Below are 20,998 nucleotides of genomic sequence, written 5' to 3' on the forward strand. Positions count from 1 at the left end.
CTCACAACTGATGATTGGTTCATTACCAACAAGCACTCATCGAAAAAAAATTGGTTAGCATCATTTTTCAGATTTTTCTGTTCAGATTGTTAATGCAGATTAAGTGTAAAGAAAAACATGTGGTTTTCTGATGTTATAATTGTTTTATACAGAAACAGCCCAAATTTTACATCCAATGTAAAATGATGCAACTTGCTCCTTTAAAGTGATGATTTATATATCATGAAGATAAACTTCCCAGAGTCTTCAAGAAATATTCAGTCATGACTTTTCAGTAACTTGTCAGTTTTCTAAGAATTAAACACTTTTTCAGGTCCTCACACAACTTCTAAGATATGTCAAGCATTTCAAACTTGTGTCTGATTATGAGAAAATGTGTGATTGATTGCTTGGTCGTTTGGTCACAGCGACCAATCTTCAATTATTTCAATTCATTAGAACACCACTACTACTAGCGACATATGTAACAAATTGCATAAATTATATTTGTGCTATTTTCAGGATAACCTAGTGACTTATTTTCAGTGTGTCAGCTCAAAGTGCGAACAGCACCAGGCAGGACTAGCAGTATGTGATGTATCAACAGGCAGCTGATTTGAATTGGCTATTCATCCATATAGTCTATACAAGACATGGATCCATACCTCAAAACAGTTCAAAGTTCCTTGCCATCTAAATAAAAACATAGTACCAATTCACATAAAGATTTTTTATTTCAACATTATACATTTTTGTATGAGCAAGAAAAAAACCCTACCAAGTGACATTTGTACAGAATGAGTATACACAAAATAGAATTTCCAGACAGTAACTAAGACAATGAACCAGAGAAATATACAAATCTATATCGAATTGCTGGAAAACATGGATTATATAAAAATTAACCATGAATAACAATGAAGCAAACCTTGAAACCACAGATTAGATTGAAAGTATTACGAGGTGGTCAACACGACAGCGGAACTCGAGATCGAGGAGATATATGTAGTGATCCCTCCACAACAATGACTAGTTCATACGCCCTACTGATTTGGTTCATTTTCAGCATTTTTTCTCAAAATCATTGTCCCGTCACGTAAAAGTGATCTGTTATTGCAAGGTTATATGATAACAACTTTAACAAGATTGCTACTTGAACTTCGAAAAAACATTGTAACCATGACAACCAGGACATGCTGCAAAAGTCCCATAAAAATAGATGCAGCAATCAAGGAAATTCATATAAACTCTTAAATGAAGGAGATTTGAGCGTTAATCCCATAACGTGACTAACATGTGATGAGAATTTAAATAACTTAGATCAGATCCCATAGGTTTCATCGCACTCTTTCCAAATGTCTGCAGGGTAATGTGAACATGATTTTTGCGAAAAACATATCACATCTCATCTTAGCCAAGTTAAGTCGGTAGTTGACAATATGTACAGTATAAACAGACAGCAAAATCTAGCCTACACAGACAAACTTTTAGTCAGGACTGAACATACAGCAGACAATTACAAGATGAAAATGGGATTGTTTTGTTGGTCACAAAATGCTGTCTTAGGGATCAAGCCAGGAATCCTCTTCTCTTCATGGATTCTCTCACAAGATGGAGCAATGTTAGAAAAATATTCAGATGTTACAGTCTGCTACAATCCAATCTTTGCCACAGCAACTTGAACAACTTGTTCGTGACATGTTACACGACCTCGTACTCCTTCTTGATAGCCTTTCCTAGACAGCATGCCAAACAGATTCCGAAAACCTGAAATGGACAATGGCATCAGTAAATTTCATGTGCTACACTGGTGTGTCTGACATCAAGGCAATGTTTAGACTGTAATAGTAGACCAACAGCAATATTCCAGCTACATGGCACGGTCTGGAAATTATCAAGTCTGGACCAGACAATCCAGTGATCAACAGCATGAGCATCGATCTCTGTAACTAGGTTACAATGTCATGTCAACCAAGTCAGTGAGCCTGACCACCCAATCCCGTTAGTCTCCTTTTACGACAAGCATGGGTTTCTGAAGACTGTTTCTAACCCAGATCTTCACAGGTCCTCAAGCAAGTGAACCAGGAGGTCAGTTTGACTTGAAATCTGCACCTATGAGATACTACAGATTGGTTTGTGGAATTTTGAAGCAAAAAAACTTTTTCTCATAAGTTACCTGAACAAAGGCAAGTCCAATTCCGATTCCACCAAGCAAGATAACATTCTTCTTCAGCCAGTCAATGATGCCCTCCTTGCATGACTGAAATCAGACAACAATGTTAAACACATGTGACAGTCAAACGTATACCATACATGCCTAGTACACAGTCTAAACTTGGCACATCAATATGTTGAGTAAGTCAAACATTGACAGGCCACAAACACTAAATAGATTATTTTTAAACAATGTGGCAGTTTATTTTGGAAAATAAGATTTTCTTAATAAACTGTTCAAGGTGGCTGTATTTTTAACACATGGTTGTGACTGTACAGATAACCTGTATGTCTTATTTTGAAAGAATTCAACAGTAATTGTTTATAATAATATCCACTGACTGACTGAGTTTAGTTTTACGCCGCTTTTAGCAATATTCCAGCAATATCACGGCGGGGGACACCAGAAATGGGCTTGACACATTGTGCCCACGTGGGGAATCGAACCTGGGTCTTTGGCGTGATGAGCGGACGCTTTAACCACTAGGCTACCCCACCGCCCCTATAATAATATTCAAAAAAATGTGAGGCATTGAGCTGAAACCGAGGCCTTACATATATTTACGTTTTCTTTGTTGTCTTATAACTAATAGTAACATCCAACTTGAAACGCATGACTGCAGTTGTCCCATATCACCTGTACCTTGAAAGAGCGAGTGCGAGAATATGGTTTTACGCCACTTTTAGCATAATCACCCATATCACCTGTACCTTTAAAGAGCGAGTGCGAGAATATGGTTTTACGCCACTTTTAGCATAATCACCCATATCACCTGTACCTTTAAAGAGTGAGTGCGAGAATATGGTTTTACGCCACTTTTAGCATAATCACCCATATCACCTGTACCTTTAAAGAGTGAGTGCGAGAATATGGTTTTACGCCACTTTTAGCATAATCACCCATATCACCTGCACCTTTAAAGAGTGAGTGCGAGAATATGGTTTTACGCCACTTTTAGCATAATCACCCATATCACCTGCACCTTTAAAGAGAGAGTGCGAGAATATGGTTTTACGCCACTTTTAGCATAATCACCCATATCACCTGTACCTTTAAAGAGTGAGTGCGAGAATATGGTTTTACGCCACTTTTAGCATAATCACCCATATCACCTGCACCTTTAAAGAGTGAGTGCGAGAATATGGTTTTCATCGCTTTTAGCATAATCACCCATATCACCTGCACCTTTAAAGAGTGAGTCGCGAGAATATGGTTTTCACGCCACTTTTAGCATAATCACCCATATCACCTGCACCTTTAAAGAGAGTCGCGAGAATATGGTTTCACATACCACTTTAGCATAATCACCCATATCACCTGTACCTTTAAAGAGTGAGTCGCGATGAGAATATGGTTTCGCCACTTTTAGCATAATCACCCATATCATGCACCTTTAAAGAGTGAGTCGCGAGGAATATGGTTTTACCGCTTTTAGCATAATCACCCATATCACCTGTACCTTTTCAGGTGAGTGCGAGAATATGGTTTCACCGCTTTAAAGAGTGCTTGTGAATATGGTTTTTTTAGCATAATCACCCATATCACCTGCACCTTTAAAGAGTGAGTGCGAGAATATGGTTTTACGCCGCTTTTAGCATAATCACCCATATCACCTGTACCTTTTCAGAGTGAGTGCGAGAATATGGTTTTACGCCACTTTTAGCATAATCACCCATATCACCTGCACCTTTAAAGAGTGAGTGCGAGAATATGGTTTTACGCCGCTTTTAGCATAATCACCCATATCACCTGCACCTTTTCAGAGTGAGTGCGAGAATATGGTTTTACGCCACTTTTAGCATAATCACCCATATCACCTGCTCCTTTAATAATAATAATGATAATTCATTTATATAGCGCCTAGTATCCATCTGACTAGTTGCTCACTGGACGCTGTAATCAGAATCTGATTATTATTACCCCAGATAACCCAAGCTGCCTGTTAGGCGCTAGAAGGTTATAGTCATATGACTTTATCCAACCGGGTATCCATTTTCTGCTGTGTGAACAGAGGCAATTTTGAACAAACTCACTTGCCTACGGTGAGACCAATGTATCAAATGTGCTTCGTTGTGGGGCAGGACTGAAGTCCTAGAAACTCTCAGGAGTCGAGCTGCCAAACACGGTCACCCATCCAATGACTGTCTGAGCTCGACGTTGCTTAATTTCAACTGATTTGTAACCTGAGCTCTACACACAGGACCACACACCACCACTTTGGCTTATCTGGTCACGGTTGAACTACTGGCAACACTTACTTTAGTGTAAATGCCGGCTGTGTTGGTGAATGACCGAGCAGTACACTCCTTGGTACCAATGCTCTTGCAACATGACTCTGGTGGCTCGGTCAGGATTCCTTTCCAACTGGTGTAGTTGTCAGCTCCACAGCATTCAAACTGAAACACAGAATCAATATCAGCTATAGATACAGGGATTTTACTAACTACTGCATAAATCAGGCAATTGAAGGTACTGAGGGGTCCAAGAGATGGAAATGAACATCAGGAGCCATGGCATGGGTATATGAAGGTCAAAGACATGAACAGGAGTGCCCGAGGCATAGCCATAGGTGCCCGAGGCACCAACATGGTCCAAGGCATGATCACGAGGGTCCAAGGCATGATCACGAGGGTCCAAGGCATGATCACGAGGGTCAAGGCATGATCACGAGGGTCAAGGCATGATCACGAGGGTCAAGACATGTGCACGAGGGTCAAGACATGTGCACGAGGGTCCAAGGCATGATCACGAGGGTCAAGACATGTGCACGAGAGTCCAAGACATGATCACGAGGTCCAGGGCATGAGCACGAGGCTCCAAGGCATTAACACGAGGGTCCAAGATGTTCAACAGAAACGTCATGTATGTAACACACAATCAACATATTCATTACCAACTCTTAATATCAATCTCTTATGATCATTTACAATATATAGGTCACCACATGTTATGCCATGCAAAACCCTGACTCTTGTTTGGTTAAAAGCAAAACTAAAAATCTATAGAAATAGAAAAACTTAAGTACACTGAAGGAAAGGACAAGCTTGGTATTTTACACTGCATTATCTCTTGACATTCCACATTTCACTGTTAATCGGCCAATTCTTTCTAAAAGCACTGAATACTTAGAGGGACAGCAGTATAGTTGTCCTGAGTATGATAGCAGTGAACCAACTTCACGACACTATAATTACATTAGTCAATGTAACAGATATAAATACAGTATTTCCAACAAACTTAAAGATTAACTCCTCCAACCAAAGGAAGGTATCTTTATTACAAGCGAGCGAGTTTAGGAAGCTTTCAGCAATATTCCAACAATATCACGACAGGGGGACACCAGAAATGGAATTCACACATCATACCCATGTACAGAAATTGAACCAATGTACAGAAATTGAACCCATGTACAGAAATTGAACCCGTTTTTTCAGTTTGACGAGCACGTTTTAACCACAAGGCTACCAAACCACACCTCTCTATTCTGAAGTAGTAATACAGGCCAATAGCAGATCCAGTTCACATTGCAACTATTGAACCTATCGATTGTTATGTATACTATTAAACATACTATTGATATCTACTGAAAATTTAGCAAGGAGCCATGTTTGGGCTGGTAGATATGTATGTTATCAGCATAAACTGTAAATGACTTATTGCTACAATATCTCTACTATCAGTTATAAAACACATCTTACCGACTGCTGGATGAACTTCCATCCCTCCTGCACGTCCGTTGAATTTGGGTAATTGTGTTGAGCCTCTTCCATCTTTTCTACTGCTGTGTTTTCAATCTGGAACAAAACCATTCACGTACACATCTGCATTCCAATTCAGATATAAAAAGAAATCTGTCATGTTGCTAAGCAATTTAACCTACATGCAAGTGTATGGTATTTCACCAACCCCTATCATACAAAGTATTGCCAGTACTCACCCAGCTACTTAAACAGCCATGCTGAATTCATGCTTTTAATGGGTTAAAAAGATGTCTAGTGACTATTTCAACCTTCCTCAATATTCCCTTGCTCTTGGTTTTTCATGACAAGTGGCATGCATGGGGACAAGGGCTGTTAAAATTCACTTGCAGAATTTGTAACCCTAAATTCATGACATGAATTAAATCCGGCTCTCAGTAGATTCTGTTGCAGGCCTAGTCAGAACAACCATGTTTGAGATAAGCACCTGGTACTCTTAACCTGTTTGCACTCAGCAATGTTCCCCATGTTTGTTTGTTAATGCCGCGTTCAACTATATTTCAGCTATGTGGTGGCGGCCTGCAAATAATCAAGTCTGGACCATATAATCCATTGATTAACAGCAATTGAGATATGATGTCGTGTCAACCAAGTCAGTGAGCTGAACCACTTGATCCCATTATCCTACGATAAGCATTGTTGCTGAAGACCAATTCTAACCCAAATCTTCACAAGTAATGTTCCAAATGCAAAAACCCATGGTCTAAATGAAAGTGGCCTGTAATTAATTGCCTTTAGACCAGACAATCAAAAGAGCGATACTTTAAGATGCACTCCACTTAATCAGGCTCCAACGACATGCTATAAACCACCTGGTCATCAGTGACCATCATAAGTGTTAAAATTTCAAGTCTTGTCACCAGTAGTCCCATTCTCTTCCACAGAGGGTACTCCTGTCATATCTTCCTATGTAACCTCTGTTCTAATACGGCCCTTTCATGGTGTGAGCGTTCAAGACTCGTGATTGGAGAAAATCAGATTTAGTTGTGCAATCAGCGACGTTGTTTCAAAAGTGATCATTCGCAAGGCCTCGGTAATTTCCGTATGCTTCAAGAAAACTAAACCTCTTCCCCTGCGCGATGCGCAAACGTTTCTTCTAGACAGAACTCAGTCATGTTATGGGGGATCAGTGGCGTCTCCATCGCCCTCGTTGACAACAGACAAGCTAGCCATTAAACGTCTTGTGTGTAATATCAACAAAAGTCCCCGGCAGATAGGGGATATTTGTGGCCCCACATTTGCTTGTGTTAGTCAAGTTGAATCTAAGTCGATGTAACACGTGTTCTGATTTGATAGAAAGAAGGGAGATAATTCGTGTTGTGATCTTTTGCCGCTAGGGGATTTTACGAGAACCGGGTAATATGGCCGTATTAGAACAGATGTTCGTAGGAAGATATGACAAGTAACCTCTGTGGGAAGAGAATGCAGTAGTCCATACCTTTGATATGACCAGTAACAAATCAGGCACCCTACAAAAGCATATCTTAGGTAATCATTTCATCAAGTCAACGTATCAAGCAAATAACCAAGAACAGTCTTGTTAAACATTCCACCCGGAAGCATATCCAACTGATAAGATACTGCATACCCATGTGTGTTCAATGTTTCACAACCTGACACTGTTATCATGCTTATCATATCATGCTGACTTCAGATTTGTTAAAGAAGAACCATAAACTACTCAGAGCACAATTACTGGCTTTCAGTACAGGCTTTTCCCAATAAATATGCAACTGAACTGTTTGATAGGCTTTCAGTTAAGTTTATATATGACAATGGACACAATTTATGGACAAAATCTTCCATATCATGGAATGCAGACATTTCAGTAAAGATCCTTATACTCTTGTCAAGCTTGTTTTTTCAGAGCACCCAAAATTGACAACATTGTAAGGATCTTAAACTAAAATGTTGCTTTCAGAATTCATAACAAATATTGTTATCCACAAATTGTGTCTGATTTTTGCAACTGTTCAATTTGGTCAAAATACATTCACAATTTCATACTTCAGGCTTAGGAAAGCATGTGATTGAAGAATCTACAAATTATTCTAATAAATAACAAAACACTCTAATCAAACTATCAGAAAGGATGAAGTTGTATCACTCAAAATCAGCTTATGCTTTTCTATTCTTCATTATCACAACATGAGATAGATTTGACCTCATAGACATCATATTTGTTACGTTATATTGTCATGATCATTAATTCTTCAACTTGTATTGTCAAATCATTACACCACTTCAATCCTCCAAAGCACTGACTTACCTGGTCTCTGAGAACGAATCCAGCAATTCCTCCACCAATCTCAAGGATGAAAATAACAACTAACAGACCAGCAAACTGAAAGACAAACAAACGGCTTGTTACAAACGTCACTACATTCACAGAAAATAGGTCTGTGTCCCTGTATCCTGGTGCCTGGATAATAACATCCCAACTAGATTTCTCTGGGTTCTTTACATTTTGGTCAGTTTTTCACATTGCATAGCTGATAGAAGACTCCAGTTTACACAAATCAATTATTTGTTCATTGCTCACATGATAATATACATCCATGCAACCATGGTAACAGAAAACGAGTGATTGAGTGAGTGAGTACAGTGAGAATGAGACTTAATCAATCTGAATGTGCAATCATTCAGGTTTATCTATGATATTTTCATGTTGACTTCACAGACATTAGTGAGTTTAGTTTTACGCCGCTTTTAGCAATATACCAGCAATATCATGTCGGGACACCAGAAAAGGGCTTCACAAATTGTACCCATGTTGGGACTCAGCTTGATGAGCGACTGCTTTAACCACCAGGCTACCCCACTGCCCCACACAAGCATTGCAGGGGCCCTAGTGCTTCATGCACAAAAATTTGAAATCCTTCATTTTATATCATTAGGGCAATGACAAAGACACAGAGTAAATTTACAACAGTTGCGCGATACCAAACAAACGCCAGTGGGATAGCCAAGTGGTTAAAGCAATTTTGTTCACCACGCTTAACACCCGGGTTCGATTCCCCACCTGGGTACAATGAGTGATGCCCATTTCTGGTCACCTCAGCTATAATATTGCTGGATTATTGCTGAAAATGGAGTTAAACCATACTCACTCACCCTCAACATACCCCCTTAACTACCCCTCCCATACTACAAAAGTGAGTTCTTCATATCCACAGTGCCTTGTCATTCTACCCAAGACGTTAAACAACATTCAATTTTTTTATATTGCTCTACTAAATCTGTCATATCGATTAACTATAGTAACACAGATGATTTTTGAGCAGTATACTTTTATTTCACAACATAGGGGCACTAAGAAGAAAGTCCTCGTCTTTCATGCTTTAAAGGGGCAGTGTCATAGCCAAGTGGTTAAAGCATCTGCTCAGGTTTGATTCCCCACATGGATACAATGTGTGAAGCCCATTTCTTGTGGTTCCCCACTGTAATGTTGCTAGAAGCGGTTTAAAACCTTACTCACGTTATAATTCTGAGGAAGCTTTTGATAAACACTATCGTAGCTGGCTATCGATAGAGATAAACGAGATCGATACTTGGTAACAAAATACCGATCAATTATCGATAATTATCGCAGACTAACTTTTAGCAAAAATGCTCATATTTCACATCATTGGTGTGTGATGACATGTTTTTGCAGGGATTATTAACAGGGTCATGAACATAATTTAGAAGCAGACCATGAATAAAGTCCCAACTTTGTATATCGTGTGAAAAAAATAAAAAAAATTCTATCACAAAAGTTAATATATGATATTATCAATCGCACAATTTTCATACCGATAACCAGTAAAAGAAATCCTATCAACAATATTTCCGGTTATCGATCATTAGCCAGCCCTACTAAGCCGACCCCTAACTCCAAAGTAACAGCCCACAGCAGTGCCATACTTACGGTCATAATACAACAGTGGTTCTCCCTGCACGCTCCCAGACATCCAAAGGCGGCAATGAGGAAGATAATGACGCCAACAAATATGAGCAGGATACCAGGTCCATTGTATTGACTGCCGAAAATGGAGGCTACATCGGTCAGCTGTGTCTGGACATAGGCGCCGGCACCAATCAGCGCAAAACCAACAATCTGAAATCAGGAAAAACGAGGATAGAAATTTGGGTTCTTAGGGACTGCAAGAGGGTCTCATGAACTTGTGTACATATACAAATGTAACTGTAACAAGTTACAGCCATATTCAACCTCGGTAAGCCACCTCACCATGATATGGTTGGTTGTTTAAAGCTACTCAACAATATTCCAGCTATATGGCAGCAGTCATATATAATCGACTCTGGACCAGACAATCCAGTGATCAGCATCATGACCATCTATCTACGCAATTGGCATACAATGACACGTGTCAACCAATTCAGCGAGTCTGATCACCCAATCCTGTTAGTCGCCTCTTAGGACAAGCATGGCTGGCTGAAGACCAATTCTAACCCCAATCTTCACGGGTACCACAAGATGGTCAACGGGCATGCCTCTCATATGAATTGCAATGTTCATTTTATGTATGTTTGTATGTTCAATCTGTTCAGTTTTCAGGTGAAAAGTATATATATATATCACCCGTGTTACGTGTTGTGTACTTTACTAAGAAAGTGTAACTTGTTACATGTAACAGAAAAAAAGAAGAAGTTTGTAATTTTTGTGGGGGTAAATTCATTTGACATCATAGAACACTATCACAGAAGTTGATATCCGTAAATTTTCACCCTTTGTCATTGTGCCCGTTTTGTCTCCGATGTAAGCATAATTTATATTAATATAGTTAATGTCTTGTTTGTTGTTTCAACACTACACTCGACAGTTATTCCAGCTGTATGGCAGCAGTCTGAATAATCGAGTCTGGACCAGACAATCCAGTGGTGAACAGAATGAGCATCGATCTACACAATTGTAATACGATGACATGTGTCAACCAAATCTGGAAGCCTGACCACTTTATCCCATCGGTTGCCTCTTACAACAAGCATGGGTCACTGAAGACCAATTTTAACCCGGATCTTCCCAGGTCTATAATTAATACATCCATTAGTACATTAAGCAATGTTGTATGTACAAAATTCCAAATTAGCACTAGTACTCAATTACTTCTGCTGAAGATAGACAAAACACCCAGGAAATTACTCCTCATGCACATGCATGCATTTGGACTTTGGAGGCAACAATTTTGAACTATTTCTCAAAGCCTCAAGTTTATTCTAATTAGAACTGAATGTAGCTGACAGAATGTAAACAGGAAACAGCATGGCTGTCAAGTAGGACTAGCTACAATATGAGGGACTTTCTATGTCTATGTGGCAATGACCTAATTTATATCCCATTTCTTTTGACCGCCTCCGTGGTGTAGTGGTTAGAGCGTCCGCCCGGAGTGTGGAAGGTCGCGGGTTCGATCCCCGACCGCGTCATACCAAAAGACGTTAAAATATGGTACTTGTTGGTCCCTGCCTGGCGCTCGGCATTAATGGGTACAACAAGGACTGGTCAGTTCGGAGTCAGTATAATGTGTCTGAGTGGGGTATTCATGCTTCACTGTGGCATGGTATCTCAGTGGGCTAGCACTATAAAACCAGCTTCAGTCTGGGCTAGTACAAGCAGCCGCACATACACATACACACGCATGCACGTCGTCATATGAGCGAAATATTCTCAAGCACGTTAAACCCAATTACACCACCACCACCCATTTCTTTTAACATGCATCATAATTGGGGGAACCTTAACACAAGCATTGTAATCAGCCCTATAAAATCAACCCAGGTGTGTGTAGTACAAATAATCCTGAGCATTTGATGTAATTCCAATCTGATCAATATTGATTGTTGCAAGATGTTTCACTGATCATATCTTGTTACATCTGGAGAATATAACAGCAGTTATTGTAAACCGTTACCATATTTTAAACCTTGAATAAACAAGCACCTTGTTATAGCTGTGGGTATCAATGAAACTGTAAAATTGTGTAACAGTAGATTTGGGTTGAAAATTGGTGAAATTTGTTGTAGCTTGTAGATTAAAATTTTGTTGTAATGACTAGATTAAAATTCTTTGATTGTTAATTCTCACTAACAACCTAGCTGAGACTTCAAAATCAGAGAGCTCCAAGACTTCAACCATCCACAAACCTTGACCAAAACTATTCACATATCCCATCAGACATAATCCTTCTGTGTTTTTACACAACTAGCTTCATTTGCAAGCAACTGATTGACCTTAGGTCTGCTGCTTTGTATGCATTACTGGCTTCTCTAGTCTATTGTAAGAACACTACTTCATATCTCTACTGGCTGGCAAACAGTTATCACCAATTCATCAATATCATATGTGCGCAGTTCCGGTCAATTACAATTTCGGTAATTTTCCCACGATATTTGACAATAATAAAGGACAGCAAAAAGGAAAAATTCTTCACAGTAAGCAACATAAGAGAAAAATTGAAGATAATGTTATGAACCCTATAATTTTTGTTAACTTAGTCGGGGGGACGTCACACGATCTATATAATAGCAAGTTCAATTTCACCGAAGTCATTAATTGTTTCATTCCGTATCAATCTAATGTCAAAAAGACTCAACTAGTCACACAATCAATTATTCAAGGTTACTTTATGATAAAAATATATATTATTTCCCGAATGACATGAGAAATTATGGCGATGATACCCTTCCGCTGCGTTATATAAAAACACAATTGGCAGCAGTGAACGGACTGGACACACGAGTGAATAGTTAATTAAGTATCGTAATTAAAACTGTTTTATTAATTTGACGAACGACAGAGTAATTTTGGAAATACCGCTAAAATATGGCGATATCTGTTCGGCAGCTGGTATAATATATGCCTCCTTCACTACCCTATACATCACTTGCTTGCCAATGGTGTTAAAATAAACACCGAAATGTCGTTCCTCATTGAAAAAAGGGAAGCTGTCCACCCTATATCACACCCTTACATAGACTTCGACGAATATCACGTAAAATAATCAAAAGTGTTCACCCCTCCCAAACACACATGACACATCTTTAACACACTTTCATCCACCCCAAAATTGAATGACAACTATGAAAGACAGAATCAAGGGTTCAGCTCAACATCAAACTTTTTAGGGTAATAGAAACCATCATACTATACTTGCATAAAGCTAAGAGCCACTGCATTCATGTAACAAGGAAGTTTAGATTACACCGCATAAATTTTGGAAAGATTTCCGCCCGTAACCCCGTTTATAACAGGAGATACTTCGCCCACAGGCAGAAATAATAAAGACGTATATGGGTTAAATGGCCTAGAGTGTGGGGGTGCTCGAGGGCTGCTGCATTAGTAGTAATGAAAATGCACCTGCAACTACCGGTACTAGGAAACCCTTGCCATGGCGCTACCGCTGCCAGGCACCGAATGTAAAAGAATATTGAGCCAGGGCAACTACCGTTGCCAAGCCAACTGTTTGCTGTAAAGCAAACCCTAGTCACCTGCTGTAAAGCAGAGTGGATATACCTGATCCTTGCTGTAAAGCAGAGTGGATATACCTGATCCTTGCTGTAAAGCAGAGTGGATATACCTGATCCTTGCTGTAAAGCAGAGTGGATATACCTGATCCTTGCTGTAAAGCAGAGTGGATATACCTGATCCTTGCTGTAAAGCAGAGTGGATATACCTGATCCTTGCGGTAAAGCAGAAGACCCTAACAGTGCATGGCGGCGATACCGGCAGAAAGCTAACGGCATATGACGTCATACGACGTACGCAAAATTGATGACGTTAGGGCATGACGTAGCATGTCTGCGTACGCGGAAGAGGAAGCGGAGGTATATGATATAATTAAAGCTTCGCATCCCTGCCATAAAGGCATTTAGTTTTTAGTACTAAATGCTAATATTTTTAATCATTATATGCCCAAGAATATTCGCCTATGTTTTTTTATAAACAGCCTGTACCTAAACCTAAACCCTAACCCAAAATCTAACCCTAATCCCTCGAAATAATCCTAATAAATAGAATACATTTCAAGCAGGGGTTACGGGCAGAACTCTTACCTAAATTTTGCTATCAAACATTGTATGTATATTATCGTAATAATAAAATGTCATTGTTGGGGATGAATATGGTCCCATTTGGCTAGTCTACGTAAACTCTGGGCAAGTTAGGCTAAGTAAATACTGCCACAACCTACAAGTGCTACGCACAGTAACCGCACCTAACACTGACGTTGTTAATTTAACCCCAAATTCATAAGTTAAAATTTAACCCGTCAACTCGTCAATAAAATTAAAAACTTGGTCTCAGTTTAGATTTAAAATGATGCCTTGTAAACAATCGCCATTCCCTGTGTTCTAAAAATATGTTTTGTGTCGATAGGCCCGCCTCATCGACACCCTCACTGCCACATCAACAGGATAATCAGCTTCACTATTTTATTTCCTTCAGAATGGTATGTCGTATTATATTTCCTTGAATTCACTATGAAAGCTGCCGCTAAAATCTGTTTGCTCCGGGATACAATGCATTAGTCTAAAATCTGGCCATAAAATTCCAAGCCGTCAAATAAAATCGAAATTCTTTCACCGGTCAAGGGTCACCCCGTTGCTTATTTATATTCTAAATATTTGGAGTATCGTTGGCAATGTCATCCTTTCAGCACCGTTTAATAAGGATAATTTACAACCTTAATTTAAAATTAATCAAAGATGTCTAGATCTATTTTAAAACGTCCAAGGCCACATTATGATGTAAACAGTGCCACTGGTAACGACTGCGCTGCGAATTCAAACTGGCTTCACAAATTCTAACATATTCGAGTCTTCAATGTCAAACTTGCTGTACTTACCACAAAAATGATGTTGAACACCATAAGAAGAACTTTCACAATTTTCATTCCACCCTCCATGGCTGGTCTTAGATGTTTTCCTATCTATAAATTAAAACAAGGATCTCCTTCCTTTCCTCCTCTGTCCGTCGCGCCACCAAGCACCTGACTGCCTGGAATATTTTCCTCCGCGCAGACAAAGTAATCCCGAGATAGCCTGGAAAATAAGTCCTCCGAAAGTCAGAATGTTCGGCGCTATTTGTGCAGTGGCAATTTATCCGAAATGGTTTCTATTGAAATATGCACATGCACGATGATGTTTCTCCACTCGAGACTGACAGATATCGGAAAATTCGAGAACTTATACATAATGAAATGCTCACGTGGTCCGCACGTCACACACTGTGTGTCATAGTCACATGAGCTGAATGACAGTGTGTTCATAGTCACTGGATTACAACATACTTTGACAATTGACTGAAACTTTGTCGTCCCAGTTCTGTTGGGAAAATGGGATGATCTGAAAGACAGCGATGACAATAACAAAGACGTTAATCACATGTATATGTAGATAAATGACTGACTGACTGAGGTTGTTTTTTTTCGCCGCTTTTAGCAATATTCCAGCAATATCACGGCGGGGGACACCAGAAATGGGCTTCACTCATTGTACCCATGTGGGGATTCGAACCCGGGTCTTCGGCGTGACGAGCCAACGCTTTAACCACTAGACTACCCCACCGCCCCGTAGATAAATGAATGTTTACAACGATTGGATTGTAGCCATGCCTCTATGATTTTATTTTTAAACGGTTTTAATGTGTCTCGATACGTATTGCCCCTTTTTCTCTTGATGGCAGTGTTTGTACTTTCGTCCAGAGGCAATATATGGTCTCTGATAATAACGTTCCACTATGCCTAATCTATTTATAACATATTACACATACACCACACCAAGCCGTCCATTATGCCTTTCAGCGCATGCTTAATTTATTTATATCAGTAAGTCATATAAACGGGACCAGTGACGTCACAGGCTGTTGACTTTTCAAAGAGCCATACAGACTGCCTGTATTTTGTACCACTCATTGTTGTCATGAGATAAGCATGAAAAGGTTCCTTTCGTTGTTAAGTAGAATCTGTTCACGTGAGGAAGCCCCTAGGTGGTCCCGTTAAGATTCTGATTCGGGTTTGAATTGGTCTTCAGTAACCCGTGCTTGTCGTAAGAGGCGGCTAATGGGATCGGGTGGTCAGGCTCGCTATCTTGGTTGACACATGTTTGTCGTCGTATCCCAATTGCGTTCTAGATAACGATGCACATGCTGTTGATCACTGGATTGTCGTGTCCAGACTCGATTATTTTTAATACCGCCGCCATATAGCTGGAATATTGCTGATCGTGTGCTGCGTCAAACAACTAACCAAACCAAACACAGACAAGGTAGGCTACATCATCAGTCATTTATAAATAAAAGGTTTTAATGCGGATAGGTTGAGAAATTAAACTAATTTAAAGTTAGTTGAGTTAGTATGTTTTTACTCCGCTTTTAGCAAAATTCCAGCAATAATACGGCTGGGGACACCAGAAAAGGGCTTCACAAACTAATTTAATATCCAAGGAACGCTCTAAATGATGGTCCGAAAGCAAGAGTGAGTGGGTATTGTTTAACGCTGCACCAGCAATTTTGCAGCTATTCTTGGAGAAATATGAAAGAGGCAATTAATCTACTTTTATAAAGGGGAAATCTTTCTGGTATGGTACCCAACCCAAAGGTGGGTGAGTTGCTGCTGACGTGAGTTGAACATTGAGATCCAGATCCTGACACTTAATTAGGGGACGCAACGCTGTAGACCTTCCGTCCACCGCCCAAACGTGCAGTGCAGGTGAGTGAGTTTAGTTTTACGCCGCTTTAGCAATATTCCAGCAATATCACGGTGGGAGGCACCAGAAATGGACTTCACACATTTTACCCATGTGGGGAATCAAACCCTTGTCTTAGGCGTGACGAGCCAACGCTTTCATCACTTGGCTTCCCCACCGCCCCTAAATACAATGCAGCTGAACAAGGTATAGGGCAATACCAACTGTGCCCGACTCTTGCGTGCTACAGATAAGGTGATCGCAATGTAACATTTCCGCCCTTCACGCAGCCATTCAGAAGCCAATGATAAGCAGTACAAAACTGTGTATGCATATTACCCACGGACTAAAATTACTATTGATTGGCGTGAAACGTCCCGACACTTCCGCGCAGGTGATATATTACACGTAACACATTCCGAAACACATTAAAAAAATACATTTTGAGAAAATCAAACAACGGATTTGCTCAAAATATTAAAAAATCATTTCTGCACATCAGTCGCAATCCTCGAAATTTTGCTCAATCATACAACCTGGTTTTCTTAAGCGTGCACGAATAACGCGAGATTCTCGTGCAATAGCCTGCACATGGTTAAACGCAACGCTAAATGGTGAAAAGGACTATAGCTCTGAAATTTCTCAACCGTGACTGTGTCATCCCCGAGCCTGCTGACAATGTGTGTGAATAAACTGTAACAACACAACGACCAGCGAAATTGGATGAAATTTATGGCTGAAATGTAACTGTTCAAAGCTGCGCATAGCTAGAGTGGCAGATTTTCCTGTTTCTAAACCGACTTTAGAATATGATATGAAACTCACTGGAAACCCGTCATCTCAATCACTTAAGCACCCGCCCATCCAGTCAATCACTAAAGCACCCACCTATCCACTCACTTAAGCACCCATCCATCCACTCAATCACTTAAGCACCCATCCACTCACTCAATCACTTAAGCACCCATTCATCCCTCTACTCAATCGCTTAAGCAGTCACTCAATCACGTAAGCACCCACCTATCCGCTCAATCACTTAAGCACCCACCCATCCACTCAATCACGTAAGCACCCATCCATATACTCAATCACTTAGGCACCCACCCATCCACTCAATCACTTAAGCACCCACCCATCCACTCAATCACGTAAGCACCCATCCACTCAATCACGTAAGCACCTACCCATCCACTCAATCACGCACTTCACTTGGCACCTCGCTAAATGGTGAAAAGGACTATAGCTCTGAAATTTCTCGCCCGGTGGGATCTGGTGGTCAGGCTCTGCTGGCTTGGTTGACACATGTGTCATCGGAATAAATTGCGCAGATCGATGCTCATGCTATTGAACTCCACTCACTTAAGTACCCATCTATTCACCTCAATCACTTAAGCACCCATCCATCTACTCAATCACTTAAGTACCCATCCACTCAACCACTTTCACTTAAGTACCCATCTATTCACTTAACCACTTAAGCACCCATCCTCTACTCAATCGCTTGAGCACCCGCCCATCCAGTCAATCACGTAAGCACCCACCTATCCGCTCAATCACTTAAGCACCCACCCATCCACTCAATCACGTAAGCACCCATCCATATACTCAATCACTTAGGCACCCACCCATCCACTCAATCACTTAAGCACCCACCCATCCACTCAATCACGTAAGCACCCATCCACTCAATCACGTAAGCACCCACCCATCCACTCAATCACGTAAGCACCTACCCATCCACTCCAATCACTTAAGCACCTACCCATCCACTAAATCGCTGAACCACTCGCTCATGGAAGCATTTACTCACTCGCCCGGGTGGGATCTGGTGGTCAGGCTCGCTGGCTTGGTTGACACATATGTCATCGGTTCCCAATTGCGCAGATCGATGCTCATGCTATTGATCACTTGATTGTCTGGTCCAGACTCGATTTATTACAGACTGCCGCCATATATTGCTGAGTGCGGCGTAAACCTAAACTCACTCAATCACTCACTCAACCACTTACTCTCTAAATCATTCATTCATCTATATTAACTCAGTTACTCAGTCTCTCTACCGCTAAGTCGTTCACTCAACCACTCACTCAGATATTCACTCACTCAACCGCTCATTCACCCAGCCGCAAACTCACACATTCCTTCAACAAATCACTCATTCACACACACACGCACGCACACACATAACACCGACCCACGCAGTGTGGATAAACAGCCCTCAAGATCCACCTTTAGGTACAACGTCATCACGAACTCGTCGATATAGCACAGCTTTATCTCCTTGAGTACGGACTCTTGCCAACCAGAATACAGTTGTACCTTGTATCGCTGACCCATATATACCGCTATGAAGGACTTGCAGTACGGTGTTTAATGTTATCAACAATGCAGCCTGTAAAAGCAGGCACTGTTAACTCAGTGAAATGATTAATGGACGGATACAAGCACACTGCTTTCAACGTAATTGTATACATGTATATGTATATTGGAAACTACGCATGTAAGATGTTAGCGGATAAAACAATTCGGCGAGTGGCCTATTATTTTTCGCTGTATATTGAGGTACCTTATTGAAGTGGGGAGATATAAATCAATCTGTGTGTGTCACCGGCGGGAACAGGTTGGAATTTGTCCCCAGATTTTACGTGACTTATTAATTAACTGGGGCGGTGGGGTAGCCTAGTGGTTAAAGCGTTGGCTCGTCACGCCGAAGACCCGGGTTCGAATCCCCACAAGGGTACAATGTGTGAAGCCCATTTTTGGTGTTCCCCGCCGTGATGTTGCTGGAATATTGCTAAAAGCGGCGTAAAACCAAACTCAGTCAGTCAGTCAGTATTAATTAACTGGATGGTCCTCCACAGCGCCTTGGTGTATATTGCGGGTTATCGCAACACGATGTTAATCGTTATTCATAATATCGATCACTTGATTGTCTGGTCCAGAGACGACTATTTACATGGTCCCGCCATATCGTTGGGATACTAAGAAATATAACGATATAGCTTGCTGATATATTGTTGAGTGGGCCATTAAACAACAACAAAAGCTTGCGTGTGCGTGTGCGTGCATGTATGTGGGTGCGTGTGCGTGCGTGCGAGAGTGTGTGGACATGAATACATTAAAGTGTTTACATGTGATATATAATGTGGTCATATGAAGAGTTTTTGTTTCGGTGTCTTGTTGCATGTTTCAATTAATGAACACATGAAAGACCAGTTTATTAAACATTTACGCTGTTTTTAATGAACGTTTCAAAACATCGTCTACATATTCGTGCTCACACTATCGCCCACTAGTTGCCCCATGTTATCTGTTTGTTTGTTGTTTAACGCCGCACTATTCAAGCTTTATGGCGGCGAGATGTAAATAAGTTTGGACCAGACAATCCAGTGATCAACAGCATGAGCATCGATCTATCCAGCTGGAATACGATGACATGTGTCAACTAAGTCAGTGAGCCTGACCAACGATCCCGTTAGTCGCCTGTTACGACAAGTATGGGTTGCTGAAAATTAACCCGGATCTTTACTTGTATTGCTATCTGTAAAATATTCTAGTTCTTTTGGGTTAAAGCGTTGGCTCGTCACGCCGAAGACCCGGGTTCGATTCCCCACATGGGTACAATGAGTGAAGCCCATTTCTGGTGTCCCCCGCCGTGATATTGCTGTAATATTGCTAACAGCGGCGTAAACCCAAACTCAGTCAGTCAGTCAGTCTTTTGGAATAGAGGAGAATCTAAGCTAGTAAGGTTACAAACGTCTGTGATGGGGATTGTTTGGGCACAATGTATGCCATTGTTGCTCACAATGCGAGTCATTGCTTATGCTGTCAACCACCGGTTGAACATGACACTCAATTTACCGCCACACCTTTTGCTGAGATTTTCTTCGAACGGCGTAAAATAACCTTCACCTTCACGATGCACCCTAAAACTCTCTCAATACACCAGATGGTATCAGGTCTGCGGGGACATGTGTATTCTGTCGAACCTATATCGGACCTAGCCCGCTGTCTCTCATGACGTAGAGGATACACAAGTACACGTGGTGAACACACTGCTATTAATCTCAATCCGGTTTCCTGGGTGTAATGTGCGATGTCATGTCGAAACAGGTTGATGTAGACAGAGCGTAAGCATGACTGGCGCCCCGGAAGGGAAGTACCAGTGTTAGTATGTTGAACTCTGTGAAGGTTTGGGTGGGCGAAGTTTAGTGTAGGAAGGTGAGCGGTGGGGGTCAACGTTGTTCAGGGCCCCGTTTCACAAAGCTATCGTAGCGCTGTACGACAGTGGTACTTCCTAAACTGTAACATATAGACTTACGACAGTTTTAGAGCTACGATAGCTTTGTGAAACGGGGCCCAG

The 20,998-nt window shown here is 40.9% G+C and overlaps 1 protein-coding gene across 1 annotated transcript; it reads right to left on the minus strand.

The window, feature by feature from the left end:
* Nucleotides 1-694: 694 nt before the first annotated feature.
* On the minus strand, nt 695-15,128 carry LOC124264108 (CD63 antigen-like). Its single transcript, XM_046698834.1, has 7 exons — nt 14,796-15,128; nt 9,863-10,051; nt 8,222-8,296; nt 5,893-5,988; nt 4,453-4,590; nt 2,156-2,239; nt 695-1,746 (listed from the first exon to the last, which is right to left on the minus strand). Exons 1-7 carry the CDS (start codon nt 14,853-14,855, stop codon nt 1,681-1,683), a joined length of 708 nt encoding a protein of 235 aa, XP_046554790.1. The 5' UTR covers nt 14,856-15,128; the 3' UTR covers nt 695-1,680.
* Between the last annotated feature and the right edge of the window lie 5,870 nt (nt 15,129-20,998).

Source organism: Haliotis rubra, unplaced genomic scaffold, assembly GCF_003918875.1.
Source record: "Haliotis rubra isolate DU_JTF1 unplaced genomic scaffold, ASM391887v1 Scf91, whole genome shotgun sequence".
Classification (NCBI taxonomy): domain Eukaryota; kingdom Metazoa; phylum Mollusca; class Gastropoda; order Lepetellida; family Haliotidae; genus Haliotis; species Haliotis rubra.